The sequence below is a fragment of the Dipodomys merriami genome, unplaced genomic scaffold (assembly GCF_024711535.1).
Source record: "Dipodomys merriami isolate MVZ:Mamm:240054 unplaced genomic scaffold, mDipMer1.0.p SCAF_1, whole genome shotgun sequence".
In the NCBI taxonomy this organism is placed as follows: domain Eukaryota; kingdom Metazoa; phylum Chordata; class Mammalia; order Rodentia; family Heteromyidae; genus Dipodomys; species Dipodomys merriami.
This window is the reverse complement of record NW_027202270.1, coordinates 24431046-24448033: the sequence shown is the minus strand read 5'-3', so window position 1 is coordinate 24448033 and position 16988 is coordinate 24431046. Positions and strand designations below refer to the sequence as shown.

Sequence of the window (16988 nt, the reverse complement as noted above, 5' to 3'; positions counted from 1 at the left end):
GTCATGAGCCACCGGCGCCCAGCAGCTATTTTTTTTTTCCCACCAACTTGGCCACTATTCCTTAGAATTTTTTAAAATTTAAGGGTAGGCAAAATATCAATAAAGTACAGCATGTGAATTTGGAAAGCCTAGGTATCTGTTAATTTTCTGGAATTACAACAGCTGTTGCATGTATAACATTCCCTACAGCTACCACTAAAAGACTACTTAAAAGTATTTCACATTGGGTCTAGTGACAAACCTTATTGATGCTTCTTCCACCCACATACTCTTTCAAATTTTCAGCAGTATCTATTCACTCCAAGGTTTTTCAGTGGAGCTCTTTTGAGGGCTGTGTTATACAGTGCCCATGAGAAAATTGGTCCCTCTAACTTATCTACAGAATTGTTCTTTGGGGCAAGCTTGCATATGAATTGAAATATATTTATAGTTTATATATGATATAAGTAAATTTGAAGAGATTATTGCTCAGTAGAGACAGGATTAATTAAATTCTGAATGAAGTCTAGTGATTGTATAATCTAAATACATTTCAGAATGTAACTTCAGGCTATTTGAAGAACATGATCACTGTCAAAGGATGTGTTCTTGTTTTAGCATATGATATGTTGGGATGTCACAGAGGATAGGTAAACAGTGTTCATTAAATTAATCATTGAGGAAGAAGAGTGCTTTTGAGTGAGACAGGAAAGATTTTGTAATTGAAGGCCTAAACTCTCCTGAAAAAGAACAGAGTTGGAAGGAGTTTACTTCTCTGTGTGGCTGAGGCACACACTCTGTCAGCAGAGTCCTCTACCTTCTCACCTTCTAAGACAACCTCACTCAGAAGAAGAAACAAATGTATTTCAACTGGGACTCATCCGTAGAGGATGCTTGAGGGTCCAGAAAGAATCCACATTTTGGACACCCCATTACTGTCCATATATATCAGTGTCTTGAGCTGACATTGAGCCTTTCAAGAAGATAGCAGCATCAGAGAGTGGCAGTTTTTTTAAAATATCAAATCCCATTGCGCAAGAAATTCAAGCTGAACTTTAGATGAATGCCTCTGGCTTATTATTGCATTACAAAAATTTGTACTTTGGGCATATATTCTTTAAAGATTTCATATTTCTTATTAGTAAGGGATATTTGTTCTTACTTATGTAGCCTATTATTTTTGTGTTACTCTCTTTCTAGAGTAACCCAATTTTAGGGAGAAAACTGCTAGTTTCTCTTAAGGAACAGTTAAACCTATGGAGAAAGAATATAGTAATGATCCCTTCAACCAAATCATCACAATATGATCCCACAAGCCTCACACTAGGAAGACCCAAAAAGTAATCATAATATTCTTCTTTAATGTGGTGGAAGAATCAACCAGAATTTGTGAGAAATTGAAATTGAATTTTTTATATTTTATTAACCTAGTTTTATACAAATCTTCACATTTTGTGAACCTGTGTGAACCAAAGTACTCTGTTTATGCAAGTTTTGAATAAAACCCATGAGACTAAAATCCAGGTTTGTGACATATACAAAAATGAAAGTATTATGAAGGTAACCAAAGAGAAATATCCAAAATCAGAGTTACCAATCATTCTGTTTGCCTCACTAACAAGTTTTGGTATATTTAATAAGCTATCCTGAATTTGGAGGAAATTTGAATTAAGACAAGCATTATAAAGATGATCCAATTGACTGAGATATTTTTTCACTCCTGCTGTGAAGTATGTAAAAGAAAAAATTATCACAATTTTCTAAGTTACCCCTACTTTATTACTAATATTGTTGGTATATCTTGGTTAAATAAATTGAAAAAAATGAAAGCATGCCTTAGAGATAGACTTGGATGATGGATATTCAAATTTTTCCTTATATACTATGAACTTCAAAAAATTAGTTTATCTAATAGAAAATTTTAACCATTTTTTTCCTAAAGAGTCTGTGATCTTAAAATGACTTTTTTTCTTGAGCTACCTTTTAGGAATGCAGAATTTTTCTTCAGAGTGAAAATTGCTTCTCAAGCAGTTTAGAACTATTAGTAAAATCTAGTTATAATTCAAGTCTATAATTTTAAAGGGGAGAATCTGGAATATAGCTCTGTCTTTTATAGGCTGCCATCAAGTCTTCAATATTCTGTAATGATTTTGAGGATAGCTGGTATTGGTATAATTAACTTTTTCTTTTCTTTTCTTTTTCTTTTTTTGTCATGGGGCTTGAATTCTCAGCCTGGTTGCTGTTCCTGAGCTTCGAGCAGCACTTCCAGTTTTCTGGTGGTTTATTGGAGATAAGAGTCTCATGGACTTTCCTCCCGGGCTGGATTTAAACCACGATCCTCAGATCTCAGCCTTCTGAGTAGCTAGGATTACAGGCATGAGCCACTAAAGCCTGGCTAATTAACTCTTTTTAAGATGCTATTTGTAAATGGCTGTAGAGACCTTGGACATGAAGCAGTTTGTAGTTTTGTTAAGATACAAACTTGAGTCACCAGGACTGACTAGCAAGTACTCAGCAGTAAGTGGTCCAGCTTGAGTATAAACCTTGATATATATCAGTATCCTCAAAGTGGTTTTGTTTCTCTTTACTCAGCCTCTAAGAAATTGCAGGATGACGGTCTGGAGAACCATTGATACTCATTTTATCATACTTTGCCTCATTGCAGATATAAAGAAGATAGTATGAAGCTATTATAGTATGGGAGTATGTAAGGAATATGCTGCTAATATACATCAAGGTTGAGACAAAGGTTGAGGAAGTCAACTGTCAACAAAGCCAGCTAATTGTTTTACTAGGAGGTGAACAACTCCTTAGAAAATCAAGAACAAATCCACAGAAGTTAGCTTTTAAGTTTTAGTATTTTTAAGATTCTAGATCATCTCTAAACAATGGTACGAGCATGACCCTTTAGAACTGAATCATTTGTTTTGGGAAACAGAAATTATGAGACAATTAAATATTAAGGTCAAACAGACTTTCAAAACTTAAATTTCCATTTGTTTTAATAAGTGAATTAGACTCAAAATTTGGCTTTTGATCACTTGGTAATAAGTCACTTGATTGGTACTGTAATGATCTCTATGCTGAAATTCTTAAATGCATAAACCAAATACTTTTTATTCTCAATGATTAATAAAATGGCTTACATAAATTCCATTCATTGACAAGATGATTATATACTATAGAAAATAATTTTATTGTTAGCAGACATAATAAACCAGCATTACTCGCTTTCTGAAAATAACTTTTGGGGTTTTTTTTTTTCTATATGATTTTAAAACTTACCTGCATCCACACATATAATTAAATTCTTACAGCACAACAATACTTACTGTAATATCCTTAAGTCCTTTTAAGTTGGAATTTTTGTTTCATCTTAGAGAGTGGCCTAGTCATCATGTCTCTGAATTCTAATTTTGACAAGAGGCCATTCCCTTGGGCTTCTAAGGAAAGCTGTCAATGATATTTCTCAGTTGGGGACAAGCTGTCTTGTTCATGTTAGAAAGGCACTGTGATTTAAGCTTTGGCTAGTTAAAAATACTCACTACACAATGTCCTTGTAGATTTTAAATTCTTTCTGGCAAATACCAAGTGATGTGTTAACATTCTTGAGAAGGCCGTATATCTAGGGTAAATTAATTAAATTTTTTTTTTTTACCTAAGAGGAGAAGTTGTCCTTTAAAGCAATGGCAATACGATTTCTTTTTAGCAATGAAGGAGAGGAGGCATCACTACCATAAAGCAAAACAAATAATAGCAACAAAAATAAATCTTTTTCTATGCTTACATTGTTTGTCCTTCAAGGCATAGCAACTTTGAAAGATACATGAAAAAAATCATGAAAGAGTTATGACTTTGTGCAGTACATTACACCAGAGTAATGTATTTTTACAAATCTGGGTGTGCTGTTATCTTCAAAATGAATGCTTGACTTCCTTAAAATAGAAATTGAACCAAACTTTAAATCTGCCAGATTCAACCAAGGCCTAGACTATATCTGCATGACTTAGTAGAAGCCAACTAACCATCTTTAGTTTTTCTAAAAATGAATGGAATGCTTCACCAGTAGCATCTAGAAACATCTCCAGAGAAAGGCCTTTTCCCTCACAGAGCCAAACCTGCAAGGGAACCATGTGATCTTTTAGCAGAGCAGACTTAGAGTCTCTTTTTTTTTACCTTTTTGAGGTCCCGGAATTTCTTCCCTTGGATGAATGGGAAGCCTGGACTTGAAAGCCCAATATGGACTAATAAAACAGGCAAGCTTGGGATGTGATTCATAATTATGATAGATGATGCTGTGGGGCTGGGAGGAGTACTGGTGTATTATTCAGGGTTGTAAGCCTGAACAATACTAAACTATACTGTTGAGTTTTCCCTAGAGTGGACCCGAATCCCAACGTTGCCAGCCTTTTTTTTAACACAGATAATTCGCCTTTTATTTTTCTACTCCTTCGGGCATATCTCCGGGATACTTAATGCTTTTGAGCATTTGGTCCTTGGGGTACTGGGAAATAGGAACTCATTTTTACACAATATAAATGTGTTTCTGTTCCAGTGTGAATTCCTTTTCATAAATGAATATGCAGTAGGTTAAGGAGGCCTTTGGTGCTACCAATTCTGGTTCTTATACCCACTATCTTGAAAGAACAGATGCACAGTGAAGTTACCTCCAATTCCTTTTAGGTTAGGATTTTAAACAAGAAGATCGATTTTAGCAAAGTTCAGTCAAGATGTGGTTCCAAGGATAACATCAAACATTCTGCTGGGGGAGGAAATGTAAGTAGACAGCTTCTGTCCTGATTGCGTTGGAGCCACCTGCATAGCTGGCACCTTGTCTCTTCCTCTGCCTTTCTCCCAGCACACTCCTGCCTCTCACTGCTGTTCCATGTCACTTGGTGTGGTAGCTCTCAGCCTTGCATTCTTGCCATGGGCTTCCCATCCTTTCCTCTAAGATTATCAGCAAAGTTCCCACTTTCATGTGGGAAAGAAAACCTCGTTGGAAAGCATCAGTCCTTTACTAAGGATGGCAAACCCATTTCTCTTGCCAACTTTGTCTGCTGTCCTTTTTGTCTTCAAGGTATTCCTTGTGCTCGCTCTTATCTCCCCTGAGTAGTTTGCTGGGCTCACTTTTCTAGCTCCATTTAAATTACCCTAGAGGCGAAGCTTCTGATACTTGAAAATGCACAAAGTGTGTAATGCCAGTCTTCAGTGGTTCATTATTCATGAAAGTTGGGGTATCATTTAGAATAATGCAAAATGAGTGAAGCGGAGCTCATCTATAATTTAAAGTAAAATGTTTAAAGTCCTAGTTTACATTTTGTCTTGACGGGCTTATTCCTGTGTCTTCCATGTAGTGAAAATAGTATCCTCTGCGTGGAAGTGAATGGTGAGTCCATACCTCTCCTGCCTCCACCATGCTGGAAGAGAAGCTAAAGTAGTCAACAAGCTCATGCTGAAGAAAGCATGCTTCTTCCTAAAATGATTCTTTAAGGGTCAAATGTGTGACGGTTCTACAGACCCTCTCATCAAAAGTTTATGTTCAGATGCTCTGTGCCTCAAGTAACTTATCAGGCTTCTTACCCTTTAACTTACAGAGCCATCAACATGTCTTGGCTATTTGTTCCGCAGTGGGGCAGAAAGGGAGTTAATCCCTGAGGAAAATGAGATAAGCAAGCACCTTCTACAGGGGCTGTCAGATGATAAAGCAGCTTCACTGAGCATAAAAATGTCTTTGTGGTGGGAAATCCATTCTAGTGTTTGGGGGACTCTGTTAAGATTCTGGGTTAGGCCTCAGGGTCAGTATTCGTTCACATGATTGCTTTGCTCAGGGTGCCCTGACTGTAAGAGCACAGCACAGAAGCAGCCCCAGTCCAGGTAATTCCCTCGAAGGCATCAGAGCCAGAGCGTGGCTTGTGCTATCCTGTGCTGCAGATGTTGTTGATCACAGTGCAAAGGATAAGTTGGGATTAAAAAGTATCTTGAAATTAATAGGACACTTCCAACCTTGAAAACAATCATTTCAAACTTTCTTCTAATAAAAATTGTTCATTTAAATACAGTAACTGGGGGCCCTCGGGGTCTGAGGAATTCAGGTGGGCCACGTTGTAAAAGGACGGCTTCAAATACTGGGACAGAAAACATTTTCAACAGAATGTAAAAATGAAGCAAAATGCTCTCACTTTATAAGTTGGTGTGCAAGAAAAAAAATCCATTTAGCCAAGAAAGGACAAGTTAATCTTTTCGGAAAGCACATTTCGAACTTTCTTCTTCTGTCTGAAGGCAATGTTGATCATCTTGTAACTAGAGCAGTGTCAGCCACTTCTATGTAAAACTCACTTTGTATAGGATAATCCACTACTACTCTTGGCTCTTTGCTTATAGAAGATTTACCATGGTGTGCCTTGGTTCTCTGAGTAGAAGCTTGCCTTATTAATATAAATGTTCCTGTGCTCTTGTGGTCTGACTTGCTTTCTACTAATAAAATCTTCTATTCCAGGATTTTCAATCACTTGGGTTCCTTCTGGGAAGAGAATTTGGGCAATTAGGCTTGTGGGATGTGTGTGTGTGTGTGTGTGTGTGTGTGTGTGTGTGTGTGTGTGTGTGTGTGTGTGTGTGCGTGTATGTGTGTGCATGTATGTGTGCATGTGTGTGTGTGTGTACACATGAACATGAGTGCCTCAGTTAGGATTTCTGAATATATCATTGTGTGTTGTTAGTGTGGATGTGTTTCTAGATTTTGATGTGATCTGAGTGTTTTCCTTGTCTAAAACATTTTAAGTATTTCTATGTGGTTTATGCAGGTACAAATTGTTACCAAGAAGATAGATTTAAGCCATGTGACATCCAAATGTGGTTCTCTGAAGAATATCCGTCACAGGCCAGGTAAATGAATACTTTTTTGTAGTAATATTTAATGAATATTTTTGGTAGAAATATTTCACTGGATTTAGGAAATTAATAAGTAGATTTTGTTGTTTTGTGTTATTATAGAATACCTAACTGAGGAGATGTTTAAAATTCTTGATATTTCGTCTTTTTGTAAATGTAAACTTAAGTTACAAATGTCAAAGCATCTTCATTTGGAACAAAAAATGCAATTTCTGTGAACAGGCTGTATGCGTATGACAGGTTAATAATTAAAATTTATCCAAGTTGCAAGTGTCTCTATTACTCATCATACTTAGTGGAGTTCTTTCCTGTAAAATATGTTTGGTCTTGTACCCATACCAAATATTTATTGAAAGCAGTATTTCAAAATATTTTCATTAAATTACTTTTCTATATTATTTAAACTAAGAACTACTAGCCAGGGTCCAGTGGCTCACACCTATAATCCTAGCTACTCAGGAGACTTGAGATCTGAGACTTACTGTTTGAAACAGGCCTGGGCAGGAAAGTCCATAAGACTCTTATCTCCAATTAACTACCAAGAAAAGCTGGAAATATGGCTGTGGCTCAAGTAGTAGAGCACTAGCCTTGAATGACAAAGCTCAGGGACAGCGTCCAGATCCTGAGTTCAAGCCCCAGGATTTTGACAAAAACAAACAAACTTGCATTTAGCATAGCTGAGGACTTCATTTAATGAACTTCTTAGATTCTTTATTCAATCTATCGTTATCCATAAGCACTGAAAGTCCTCAGCATAAAGGAATACTTTCTCAATTTTTTTCATACATAGCTAAAATAGCTATATCTATCTATATCTCTCTATAAATCTATATATAGAGACATATGTCTATATATCTGTATCTCTATAGTTTCACTCTCATAAATATGTAATAGATTACATATGTAGCAATATGTATTTTTTATTCTGTAACTGTATATTGAGAATATTTTTTATACAATTTATATTGAAATATACAATGGCAAAGCCATTTGGTTTTAACCATCTGTTCTTGGTATCTTAAAATATAAATCAATTAATATATTATTTCCATTAATCAGTTCATCAAATGTTGTCAGAAATAAAGTATAAAAATAATTTTGATGAATAAAACCTACAACCAGAAGAAAATTACTAAGCACTTAATGGTTGAAAACAAAGACAGGTGCTTTTACATCTTAAAATAGGCAAGTACATTTGAAACGTTTGGAAGTCTAGATTCATTGTGTCACAGTTTATGAAGCAAGTTAAGGAGTTATAAGTTCCAAAAGTGGAGTCTCAGTTACTGGGTTCAAAACTGATATCACAGAACCAGTTTCTCTGTTATTCCTAGGTCAGCTGTATCTTCATGATTCTCCTGTCTAAAAATGAAGTTTACAGGGGCTGGGAAGGTGGCTCAATGGTAGAGTGCTTGCCTTGCATGCATGAGGCCCTGGGTTCAATTCCTCAGCACCACATAAGCAGAAAAGGCTGGAAGTGGCACTGTGGCTCAAGTGGTAGAGTGCTAGTCTTGAGCTGAAGAGCTGAGGGATAGCACCCAGGCCCAGAGTTCAAGCCCCACAACCGGGAAAGAAGAAAGAAAGAAAGAAAGAAAGAAAGAAAGAAAGAAAGAAAGAAAGAAAGAAAGAAAGAAAGAAAGAAAGAAAGAAAGAAAGAAAGAAAGAAAGAAAGAAAGAAAGAAAGAAAGAAAGAAAGAAAGAAAGAAAGAAAGGAAGGAAAGAAAAGAAAGAAAGAAAGAAAGAAAGAAAGAAAGCAGGAAGGAAGGAAAGCAGGAAGGAAGGAAAGAAAGCAAGCAAGCAAGCAAGCAAGCAAGCAAGAAAGAAAGAAAGAAAGAGAGAGAGTGAGAAAGAAAGAGAGAGAGAGAAAGAAAGAGAGAGAAAGAAAGGGAGGAAGGAAGGAAGGAGGGAGGGAGGGATGGAGGGAGGGAGGGAAAGAGAAAGAAAGAAAGAAAAAGAGAAAGAAAAGAAAAAGAAAGAAAGAGAAAGAAAGAAAGAAAGAAAGAAAGAAAGAAAGAAAGAAAGAAAGAAAGAAATGGAGATAAAGAGGGAGAGAAAGAAAATGAAGTCTACAGATACTTAATTGACTTTGTACTGTTTTGTCAACTGCCTGGTGCAAAAAGGCTACAGTTTCATTCTAGACAATTAAGATAGTTAGTCAAACTCACCAAAGGTTTGAATGCAAGCTCTAGAAATATTCTGCATATTATTTGCTGACATAAAAGGTTATTGTCAGAGACTCCCATCTCTCTCTCTTCCTCTCTCTCTGTCTCTCTGTCTCTCTGTCTCTGTCTCTGTCTCTGTCTCTGTCTCTGTCTCTCTCTCTCTCTCTCTCTCTCTCTCTCTCTCTCTCTCTCTCTCTCTCTCTCTCTCTCTCTCTCTCTCTCTCTCTCTCTCTCTTTCTCTCTCTCTCTCTCTCTCTCTGTCAGTCATGGGGCTTGAAATCTGGGCTTGGGTGCTGTCCCTGCTCAATGTTAGCTCAAGGTCAGTTCTCTACCACTTGAGCCATAGCGCCTCTTCTGATTTTCTAGTGGTTTATTGGCAATAAGAGTCTCACAGACTTTCCTGCCCAGGCTGGCTTTGAACCATGATCTTCAGATCTCAGCCTCCTGAGTAGCTAGGATTACAGTCGTGAGCCACTGGTGCCCAGCTACTCCCATCTATTTCTAAATATACTTCTTTTATCTATTAAACTGAATCAAGTGGCTTATTTCATAAAGAAATATCAGCGTGCTGATCCCTAACAAAAGCAAGCTCTTCATTAAGTTACTTTAGAATATGCAGTACCAAAGGAAAAATTAAATAAATAAAAAAATTCAACACTTGGAAGCATAAACTAAAATATCTGCACTTTAGTCTGAAACTTGATAAAGATGATAGTCTGTCACAATTACTGTTCCTGAGGAGGGCAGAGCTCTTCAAAACCAAAGACCTCTGAATTCAAATAGGCTTCTCCAGTGGTTATTTAAGAATTTCTTTTGGGAGAACTTCCTTTGATGAATATATTTAGGGTCAGTATTCCATTCTTGATTTTATTCTTTTCAAAAGATAATTCAATGGACAGTCAGCAAAATTATCTTGAAACAATACATAGTCAGAAAAGAAAGTGAAGGATTTTTCTATCAGAGGCCGCCAAAAAGTAGAAAATAAGATTGCCATTTTGAGGAGATAGGTATCTAGTAGAAAGCTCAACATCATCTTACCTCTAAGATAATTACATGTTTATAAATCATCATGAGTCATGCAAATCCCATCGTAATCAACAAATGAGACCCACAGGCCAAATAAAATATGGGGAGAACACTCCATGAAATAATGCATCTGTGAAGGAAGGGCTGACTGCATATCTTCCCTAAGCATGAGCTCTTCCTAAGAATAAACAGTTGTTCTCCAAAATGGAATTCAATTAACATCTAATATCAACCCTCCCATAAAGAAATTGGGTATTAACATAAATATCTAGGTATTGCATGAGGAAACGCCACAAGGTTAGAGACCAGTGAATACTTAACTACACATTTCTCTGTTTGGGGGCTATATAGACACAAAAGCACCAAAAGTTTGAAACTGAAAGATCTTGTTTCATAGATTCCCCTCAAAGGTTTTCTCAAATTATCAAATTCTGTGGTGAAGTGCAATGCTAGCAGAGGGTCATTATTCACCAGTGACCTTCAGAAGAACATGTACAATTGAAAGAAATTTGTGATGACAGTGAAGCAAGTCTCTTTGGTGCAGATATGCAGAGGAGTGCAACCCAGCTTCTTGCCCGGTCACAGCATCAACCAGATATAAGAGTGTTATAGTTGCAATATGCCACTTCACTGATCATCAGGATGGATTGGGCTCCTGTGGCTGCGTAGGCAGATGCCCCTCCCTCTCTCTTCACTCCATACACATTCCTCCTGAAACAGCACCGCTGGTCCTAAAGGATGACTGTCCCTGGTAGATGAAAGTCATTCTGCTTCCAGAGTATAACAGTAGCTGCATTTTCTACTAGAAACTGCAAACAAGCCCTCCAGACATCAACACTTAGTAGTGGTCTAGGACTGGTTAAGAGACACGAGACATAAGCTATCTATTTAGTATAGAATAATCTACATTCTAACTCTAAGAAAGACATGCACAGGTAGGGAAAAACCACACTGAAGGGTGGTGCTGGTACCTTAACAGTCAGCAGATCCTCGAGTTTCAAACTAGCTAGCATTCAAAGAAATAGCAAGGTCAAAACTTTGTCTTTGTATGATCAGATCAAGGTCCATGTCAGATTGGTTTTAAGGCATCTGCAGGAGAATTTCTTAAGATTCTTTCCCTGTCAATCTGTATACTAATGAAAATGGACACATGTATACTTAGTAGATATAAACAACCTCCATGATTAATTTCATCTGTGACATATATGGTGTTGAGAATTTACCAATGAAAACTACCATTTCTCAGTATTTGTGATCATTTAGTTTCAGAACCACCACCACCTCACCACAGATACCCCAATCCAAGCATGCCCACATCCCATATATAAAATTATATGGTATTTACGTATAATTTAGGAATGTCCTCTCATGCATTTTAAACTACCCAAAGATTGCTTCGAATAGTTAATAAAAATAAATGCTAAATAAATCATTGTTAGGCCATATTGCTTAGGGAATAATGAAAAAGAAAAAAAACTGTTTGTACATGCTGGGTACGGCTGTAGTTTTTTTTCCCAAATATATTGTGTCCAAGGATTCAGAATCTGCAGCTCCAAAAGGCCCACTATGTGTGGCCCATTGCTGTGCTGTTCCAGCCTAAAATTTCCATGGAAAAATGACTAGTCACCCTGCAGAAGAAGAACGATTTTTTTCGTTCCACTTTAGTGTACTCTATTAGAAATAAAAACTAAATATCTCTCATTTCTAAGGTAGACATGGGCCAAATGAAGGGTATTAGTATCATGAAGCAATTGGTATAAGAAAGATGTCATAGCTTGGGACCGATGGGGAAAATGATACAGACTGCAGATTCTGGAAGATTCCTATCAGAGGGGTAGTAGAGCAAGTAAGTGTACAGTCTGTCGGCTGTAACTATTTGGGGAGACAGTCATCAGCAACACAAGATTTAATGTCAACCAAACATTTAAAAGCCTTTCTCCTCTCAAAGGTGGTGGACGTGTGAAAATTGAGAGTGTAAAGCTGGATTTCAAAGAAAAGGCCCAAGCTAAAGTCGGTTCACTTGACAATGCTCACCACGTACCTGGCGGTGGGAATGTAAAGGTAAGAAACATCGGCATGAAAACGTTTTAAATACAATTCTGAAAATACTGTTGACCAAAACGAGCCCCAGCTTGCAGAAGTAAACAGGGAAGAAGGATGTGGTGCTGACAAGAAGGGCATTCATAGCAGCTCTGAGATTCAGGGGAAGAGTTAGGGACTAGTGAAGATGCTGCAGTTAACAAGGATGGATTCTTCTTTGAAACAGATTGACAGCCAGAAGTTGAACTTCCGAGAGCATGCAAAGGCCCGTGTGGATCATGGGGCTGAAATTATCACACAGTCCCCAGGGAGGTCCAGCGTGGCATCACCCCGACGACTCAGCAACGTCTCTTCTTCCGGAAGCATCAACCTGCTCGAATCTCCTCAGCTGGCCACTTTGGCTGAGGATGTCACCGCTGCACTGGCTAAGCAGGGCTTATGAATACTTCTCATTTAGCACTGGAGTAATAGTATTTAGGCATGAGCTCTTGGCAGGAGTGGGCTCTGAGCAGGTATTATATTCATTCTTTACAAACCATAAGATAAATAAATCTCATTCCCCCAACTGTAGTAATTGTTACAATTTTATATTTTAAAAAATAAATAGTATATGCAGAAATTGACCTGATTTCCATTTGCAACAAGAACACACTGGCTTTACATGGGTACAATTGGACAATTATTTTAGCTCTGCTCTGTTTTGCATGGAGTATTATTATTATTTTTTTAATTGCATTTTTACCTTTCACGTGCCTGAAGGCTATCCACTACATTCTGAAAGGCCTTGTTAAAATCAAAGCTGCTCATGTCACAATTCTGTTTCTGGGTGAAAAGATGAAAACTGCCCATTGTAACTTATTACAGTTTCAATTGAATCACACAGTCTGATTGCAGGAAGGGAAGAGCATGTAAGAAATGAGTTTTTTTAAAATGTTATTTTGTATAAATGGGAAGAAAGATACAACTAAGTTATTAACATTTGGGACCTGGATAATTGTATCAGAGTATGTCAATCCAATAAATTATTTAACTAACTAAAAAGAGAATAGTTGCAAAGCATTTGAGCTGTGGTTGAGGCAGTGCATAAGTGCATCTGGTAGGAGGGATGCACTTTCATTAGGATGGACTTATGTCTGATTAGAATGTCTGTTGATTGGCTAGATTTGTGTCCATACCCCTTTTCCATTTGTTTGATACAGTATTATAGATATAAATATATATATATTTCTCTGTGGCCATTTGTGATACTTCCTCATATACTTGAATATTACACTTCTTTATTCACAGTATCTGTGTCTCCTGCACCCTTTGGTGTTGCAATTTTAGGTATGTGAAAGTAGATGTTAGCAGGGTTCTCTCACTATTTAAAAAAATACATTAAAAAAAGACAAAAATGTTTTAGCATGAAGTTACTTTCTGAAACAACTCAACGCTATAACTGTTTTAGTGCCAGATACAAGTCTCTCCCGTGATGCTAGAAAAATATTTTTTCTTTGCTTTCACCAATATGGAAGTTTGTGGGGCCAGTCCAGTTATACATAAAAGGGTTTACAGATTGTTGGTTTAAGATCATGGGTTTATCTCATTTGTCATCACAGAATAGTTTGGCTTTTATTCCTAAGTAAATCTTAAGATTAATTACCTTTCTCTGTTTTTTTTTTTCATTTGCTAAAGTTGAAACTAACAGTGGTAATTTGAGATGCATTCTAATTCTTCCAAAAAGTATCTGTTTATTAAATTCTCTAATGGATCATTGGCTTCTTTGACCCAAGTAAAGATCCATTGAATAGAAGACAGGGACGGGGGAGGGGACAGCTAGAGAATCTATTGCTCTAAAACATTCGAGACACAGATACCTAAACCAGATTTTCCCAGGACTCCAACACTACACTCTGTAAAAAAACAGAGTGTGACTTTGCATTACTTATTAGTTCTGACTTTACATACAATCTAGAAATCACAAATCAATCAATTCATTCCATCTATAAATCTTTCTTCTTCTAGTTATGAATAAGCAATGACATAGCCAATGGCCTGAATAGGGCAGAGTTAACCAAACTAAATGGACACTTTTTAGTACCTCATCTGTTCTTTTTCTTGCTCAGGGATTGTAGGCTGGACATAGTTAAAAACAAAGAGTCTGCTAGGTCTCTGCTATCTGTGAGCCCAATTAACTCCTGAAAACAAATGAGATGATGACTATGAACAACAAGGAAAGAAAGGAATATCTAAGACAAAAAGCCAAGGAATGGAAAGACAGAGACACAGGTGCCATTTTGATGAATAGATAGATATTACAACCAATGTGACTGCCACAAGGGAAATACTGAGAGCAAACCACACACACCATTCTGTCTCACATAGGAGATATACACAGGCATATGTAAGTCAGTTATTTCTGGGGAATAAAAAAGAACCTAGAAACTGCTGAGTAAGATTATGGATGTATCTGTTTCCTACCTAGTAATTGTGATGAGATTTAGTTTGATTGGTTTGGCAATTTAGACATCATTTTCTCTTGAAATGCACTAGGAAGTAGAAGAATAAGGAATGATATGTGGAGACTTAATGATATTCTCATAGGTTTTGATACTCTCAGACAGTAGTTTAAATTCTTTAGGAGGAAAAGAAGAAAAGAATAGATGATTAGAACCAATTTAATCTGTGACAGATTTTTAAAACCTGTTTTCATTTTGTTATAAAAGTCATGAGCCCAGGAGGCTGAAATCTGAGGATCATGGTTCAAAGTCAGCCCATGAGACTCTTATCTCCAATAAACCACTAGAAAACCAGAAGTGGCGCTGTTGCTCAAGAGGTAGAGAGCTAGCCTTGAGGTGAATTGCTGAGGGACAGCGCTCAGGCCAAGTAAACACATTTTACACATGAAATTTCAATTTCTTATGAACACATACCCTGAAAAAAAGTCATATAAAGCACTAAGCTAATAGATTTGGCTTAAAACAAACATTCATTTCTACTAATAACAAAATTATAACAAATCCATGCCCTTCTTTTGGATGTGAAAATTGCAGTTGTTTATAAAGTTATCAAAAAGAAAGGAACACATGGCTACAAATGTCTTCTTATGGGTCTCTGGGGCTCAGCCTATACTGACCTTCTCTTAAGGTAACGACTCAAATTAAGCTTTTTGGACACCACTTTTGTGGGGACACATACGCTGACCTAAACATGGAATTTTCAAAGTTCCATGTCTAGATCGATGCCAGTTTCTCTCTGGCTTTGGCCTTTGAGAACCTGTTTAAGAATACATAAATAATCCAGAGCTGGGAAGAGTTAAAGGCCGACTTCTCCAGTGAACTCAGTCTCTCTGGGTCCCCTGTAACTGGAAATTGGATACCTTAAAACAATGCAGGGAAGATCCGAGCTCTTGATGAGTTTCAAAGGCCATGTTCATTTAGGAACTAACTCTCTCTGGATTCACCTGCTGAATTCCAGCAGGGTGCTGGGCTTACGTCCCACCCATAAGCAAGATAGATGTCTGTGTGGCGCCAGCTAGATATAACATAGAGGTTCCAGTCAATTGAAGAATCTAATGATTCATGTCAGTATTATCAAAGAAAATAGAGTTGACTGTTGGCAGAGCTGCAATTATGCTTTTTCTCGTCTTTTTCATGTCATAGGAAGGAAAGTAAACTATTCATGGTAGAAGTGACAAAGATAGATTCATGGTTTGAGAAGGCTTTGCCGGGCAATTCCTTCAAAGATAGATGTGCTAAAAGAACAACACCGATTTTGTTTTTGTTTTTGTTGTTTTTTACACCTAGAATGTTTAGCCCAAGTTTGTAGGTTGAGATCAAGTCCCTCTGCAAGAAAAAGATTGTTTTCTATCTCAAAAAAGTGTCCATCATAAAAGTCCACTTCAACTTTAGCAACAAGAAAAGAAAAATCAACAAAAAAGTATACTCTGTATGCTGGGATTCCAAGGTTCCAATACACCACGACAAATCTGTGGGGTAGGGGGGGTTCTTTCTTCTGATAATTCTAGAGCCTGTTACCATAGGAAGGCATTTATTCAATGGCTGGTTGTAGTTAGCTCATGTTTTTTCAATCAAATTTGCAAATGTATTTGTTGCTGTATAGTGATTGTTTTGCAAAATAAAATTGCTTGTCACCTATCTGCTACTTTCCGGCTTTATTTGTTTTTTTAATTGTTGTTTCTTCATTCTTGGCAAGGAGGAGTGTACTGTATAGAATTGTATTTCTGTGTGAGTTACGTACACACAGAGATATGATTCACTAAAGAAAAGAAGGGTAAGTTATCTCCTCAATACCTATGTATCCCACCCTAGAGTAGATCATATTATATCAAATTATCTAATTGATAAGGTAATTATTTTGCTTTTTTGTTTCTCAGTGCTGGGAATCTAATTCAGGGCCTGTGTGTTGCTAGGCAAGCACTCTTCTGCTGAGCTGCAGAAAATCCCCAGTGGAATTTTCTTTTATCACAACCGAATTAGCAAGATGCTATCTGATACTGTGACAAAAACACAATTTGATTAAAAATAAAGCTGAATTTATTGGCTTAAGCAATTGAGTAAATGGGCATATCTGCCTCAAGCACCATGATTGGCACAAAAACTCCAACTCACCAATGAAGGATAGCACTAGCCAAACACCTCTGAACTCTGGATCACCTGCCCAATAATACTGACAGCTCAGGCTTGTGTCACATCATCAACTCTAGCCTTGGGGGAAGGGGAGAGAAGGCAACATCTTTCACTGAATCTAAATTCTTCATCTTGTTGGAGAGAGAATTCAAGAACAGAGAAGGAGCACTGGGAGCAGATTTTTTTTTTTTCCGGTTGTGGGGCCTGAACTCAGCCTGGGCGCTGTCCCTCAGCTCTTCAGCCTAAGGCTAGTGTTTTACCACCTGAG

The 16988-nt window shown here is 37.2% G+C and overlaps 1 protein-coding gene across 33 annotated transcripts in view; it reads left to right on the top strand.

Annotated features, from left to right (window-relative positions):
• Map2 (microtubule associated protein 2) overlaps nt 1–16228 on the top strand; it is a 266088-nt gene extending 249860 nt beyond the window's left edge. For 17 of the 33 annotated variants that reach the window (XM_070018343.1, XM_070018353.1, XM_070018227.1 and 14 more), the window contains 3 exons: nt 6780–6861; nt 12001–12113; nt 12319–16228. In XM_070018343.1, the coding sequence (XP_069874444.1) occupies nt 6780–6861; nt 12001–12113; nt 12319–12534 (411 nt within the window). In that variant the 3' untranslated portion in view covers nt 12535–16228. Of the gene's footprint in view, nt 1–4662; nt 4756–6779; nt 6862–12000; nt 12114–12318 lie in introns of all 33 variants that reach the window. The other 16 variants (XM_070018116.1, XM_070018140.1, XM_070018166.1 and 13 more) reach the window with 1 other exon arrangement.
• The last annotated feature ends 760 nt before the right edge of the window (nt 16229–16988 follow it).